The 3,607-nt window shown below is 32.4% G+C and overlaps 1 protein-coding gene across 1 annotated transcript in view; it reads right to left on the bottom strand.

Annotated features, from left to right (window-relative positions):
• Nucleotides 1-975, bottom strand: part of LOC110429351 (RNA recognition motif (RRM)-containing protein) — a 9,056-nt gene extending 8,081 nt beyond the window's left edge. Inside the window, exons 1-2 of the mRNA XM_021445348.2 lie at nucleotides 812-975; nucleotides 412-711 (exon numbers count right to left, since the gene is read on the bottom strand). Coding sequence (XP_021301023.1) covers nucleotides 412-711; nucleotides 812-814 — 303 coding nt within the window. The 5' untranslated portion in view covers nucleotides 815-975. The remainder of the gene's footprint in view (nucleotides 1-411; nucleotides 712-811) is intronic.
• Between the last annotated feature and the right edge of the window lie 2,632 nt (nucleotides 976-3,607).

Here is a 3,607-nt window from a genome sequence, read left to right as displayed (position 1 = left end):
AAAGATATAAAACATAGTCAAAATTAATTGTTCCATATAATAAAAGTTAAAAGACCACACTTTTAATTATTAAAAACAAACAAGTTAAATTCTAGGTATTCAAAAACAGGCTTTTCTGTTTTTCATTTCCAGAAGTAAAAAAGCAAGCAGCAAATTAGTAACAACTAAACAGAGCCTTAATTTGGCCAAGTTAATATTCATTTCGCATTCTAAACTTAAGCTTGGTTTTACGGCTTCCTTTTAATGGTGAATTATGTTTAATTAGAAATCTTAATCTTCTCTTAATTTCCCTGCCAATCATCTGCCACTAAACACACAAGTTTTGGAAAACTCACTCAAATTCAAATTCATTCCAGAAAAGATCAACAGTATCGAAACACAAAGAAATAATAGTAATGGTTCAAGACTAACCGCCTTGGCAAACTCAATCCTAAGCGGATTCCCCGCTACAGGGAAACCCTGGAGCGCCTTCATGGCGGAAATAGCATCTTCTTCGTTTTTGAAATTGATAAAAGCGTAGCTTCGACCTGGCTGAAAAGCCACGCTCTCTAGTTCCCCATACTGTAAGAAGTGGTCCGTGAGGTCCGGCTCTAATATACTGTGCGATAGATTCCCCACCCAAAGGTGTCTCGACGGCGGAGCATTGCTCCTCCCCAAACTTCCCGACGGCGGATGGTCACGTCGCGATCTGTCCCTGCCTCCGCGGCCAGTCTGAAAGTAATTATTAAACGAAAAAAAAATGAGAGAAGCTTTGAGTGAAAATAAGAGAAGGGAGATGCGAATGGAATTGAAAGAGAGCTGAGTGACTGACCATGGCTACCCTTTCTCTTCTCTAAGAATAATTCGAAGAGTGATTCCTTTTCCTTCTCGGATCGATTAAGGGTTTGCAAATCTGGCCTGACTCTTCAATATTCTGGAACTGCGAGAGACGAGGGGATAATCTTGTAAATTACTTATTTATTTATCGTCTTCTTATTTTAGGGTTTGAGATTTGCAGAAAAATAAAGAAATCCGAATGATGACGTGGTAATGCATTTCTACCAAACTTATCGTCATACTTTTCCTTCGTCGTCTTCCTTTTTTTTTTTTTCTATATTTTCTATCTTTAATGTCGAAAAACAGTATTCAACTAGTTGGAGTCATTTATTATTTTTTAGAAAATAAAAAATCGAATTTTATTGTTTGAATAAAAAAAATTAAATAAAAATTACTGAAAGTAAATATTAGGACGTCCATTTGTTATTATTTAAGTAAATAAAGTTGGAGTATTTTAATATTTAACTCAAAAGTTTATTTACTTGTATAAATATGTTTGTTTATAAATTATGTAGATATATGATATAAATTAAAATATTTAAATTTAAAGCATTCAATCTCAACCTTGTGTTTACGAGTTTCATATGATAATAATAGTATTATACGTTCTTGAAATTGAAAATCAATAAATATCAAATTTTAAGTACCATATGCTGGATTTGGAAAAATTTTAAAAAAAAAATTCATTGGAAAATAAATTACCAATGAACAAAAAAGTCCTAGTCCATTGGCAAAGATGTTAGGCATGGTTAGCAATGTTCAAAAAGGTGTTTAATGATGTAGTATATAATCATATTTTGTTGCATCATATTAATAATAAAAAAACGATACAATACTCCAATAAATTTTTAAATTAATTATAAAAATATAAATAAATATTTATTTTTTATTATATTTAATTAAATTTTTATATTTTTATTTTAAATTAAATAAATTTTTATAATTAATGATTGACTATTTATTATTAATCAAAATATAACTTATTGTTTTATATCCGTATAGTATTAAAATAATATTAATATGAAAAGTAAAAAATACATATGATTATTTTTTTATATCAAATTAATATATTATGTCATCATCAATTATGATGTGTTAGCAAAACATATTATTATCAATTATAATATATTAGTATACTACATCAATATTATATAATATAAAATGATAATGAATATTTTGACTTAGCATTATAAAGATTTATTTGATTTAAAATAAAAATATAAAAATATTTGATTCAAAATAAAAATATAAAGACTGAATTGAACGTGATAAAATTATAAAAATTTATTTAAATTTTTTAAAGTTTTTTTTTTAATATTATACTTAAAGTTAAAAAAATTATTAAGATAATTTAATCAGTATAATGTAAGTGAAGCATGAGCATGGAGATCAAACTGACCGGCTCCACACGCTACCCCAACCTCTATCCTCCCCGCTACGGCTTCTGCTTCATCCTGTTCCACTCCTTTGTGATCAAAAGTCCTATTTATAAACATCAATATATAATAACCTACGTGGACGGTACTACTGGAAATATTTGCAGTGCTATTGATCCCGACAGAGCCTACCTAGGGCATTCAAGCAACAAAGGTCCATGTATATTTTGATTAATTTTGCATATATTGATTTAGATTTGAATATGCACTCTAAACGATCAAATTTTAAGTTTCAGTTTTTACGTAATTTTAGAAACTCATTATATAATAATTACATAAATTTATTGAAGAAAGAGACATTAGACTTTGCGCCAGCCCCTTGTGTTTGTGTCGTTGGCTTTCCTTCGTAATTAGCTTCTAATACCGTTGGCTAAGTGGCAAAAATTGAAGGAATGATTAAACGGATCTTGATATGGCATGCATGTCTAATATGGTACAGCTTTAGAAGATGAATATATGGCCTACTGCGGGCTGATCAGCTTCAAGGCAAGGACCGAAGCTGCCCAAAGTTTTCAGGCACCCTGACCCAGGGACGTACACTCACAGCTTAAAACTACTCATCACAGTAATGGATTACAGCAAAATATTACACTAAAAAACAATCAGAATATCAAAAAGACTCTGTTTAGAAGCATGCACACGAGCACAAAAACAAACAGAAGCACCATGAGAGGATCATGGTTTGGTAGCTGTCTCCACCAGTCCGCCTAGCTAGATGATCTAACTAATCACCACCACAACCTCCACATCCACCACCATCACCGCCATCGCCAGTGCTGCAACAACCACCATCACAACAGCCGACAGTGACCTGATTCGGCGGAGGCTTGTCTTTCTCGTCATCCTTTTTCTTTTTGTCTTCGTCATCGTTGTTTGCACCATCCACGCAACCAAAAATAATCATTGATATGATTGAAATTGCGATGAAAAGTTGGCACAATAGCAGAATGCCACCAGAGAGATTAATGATACTCTCATCGTTCTCCATGGCTTCAAATATTCGAGCCATCGTTAGTTACGAAACTCTCCTCCTGCAACTAGCTATGATCCCTTATACTTGCCGATGTCCATTCATTGCTTCCTTTTTATATATATGTGAAGGGGCCTACGTGATTTCCTAGTTTCTTTCTAATGAGGAAACTTGAAGGAAAAGCATCCTCGACTTGGTTTCTTCCCAGCATTTTCCTTCACAACAATAAAAATTTCTAAATAATACTATGTTTTTATCCGTTTGTTTCTTTCTGCCGTCTCAATTTCCAAGTCAAGGTTTCATATCCAAGCCAGATAAACACACAAATGTGTATATTCTAAGCTCCTAAATGATTCCTGTTGGGTGTGTGTCTTTTCACTTGCAC

This window comes from Theobroma umbraticum, unplaced genomic scaffold (genome assembly GCF_002168275.2).
Source record: "Theobroma umbraticum cultivar Fairchild unplaced genomic scaffold, ASM216827v3 scaffold_44.0, whole genome shotgun sequence".
NCBI lineage: Eukaryota > Viridiplantae > Streptophyta > Magnoliopsida > Malvales > Malvaceae > Theobroma > Theobroma umbraticum.
The sequence above is the reverse complement of the archived record's forward strand: the minus strand, read 5'-3'. Positions and strand labels throughout refer to the sequence as shown.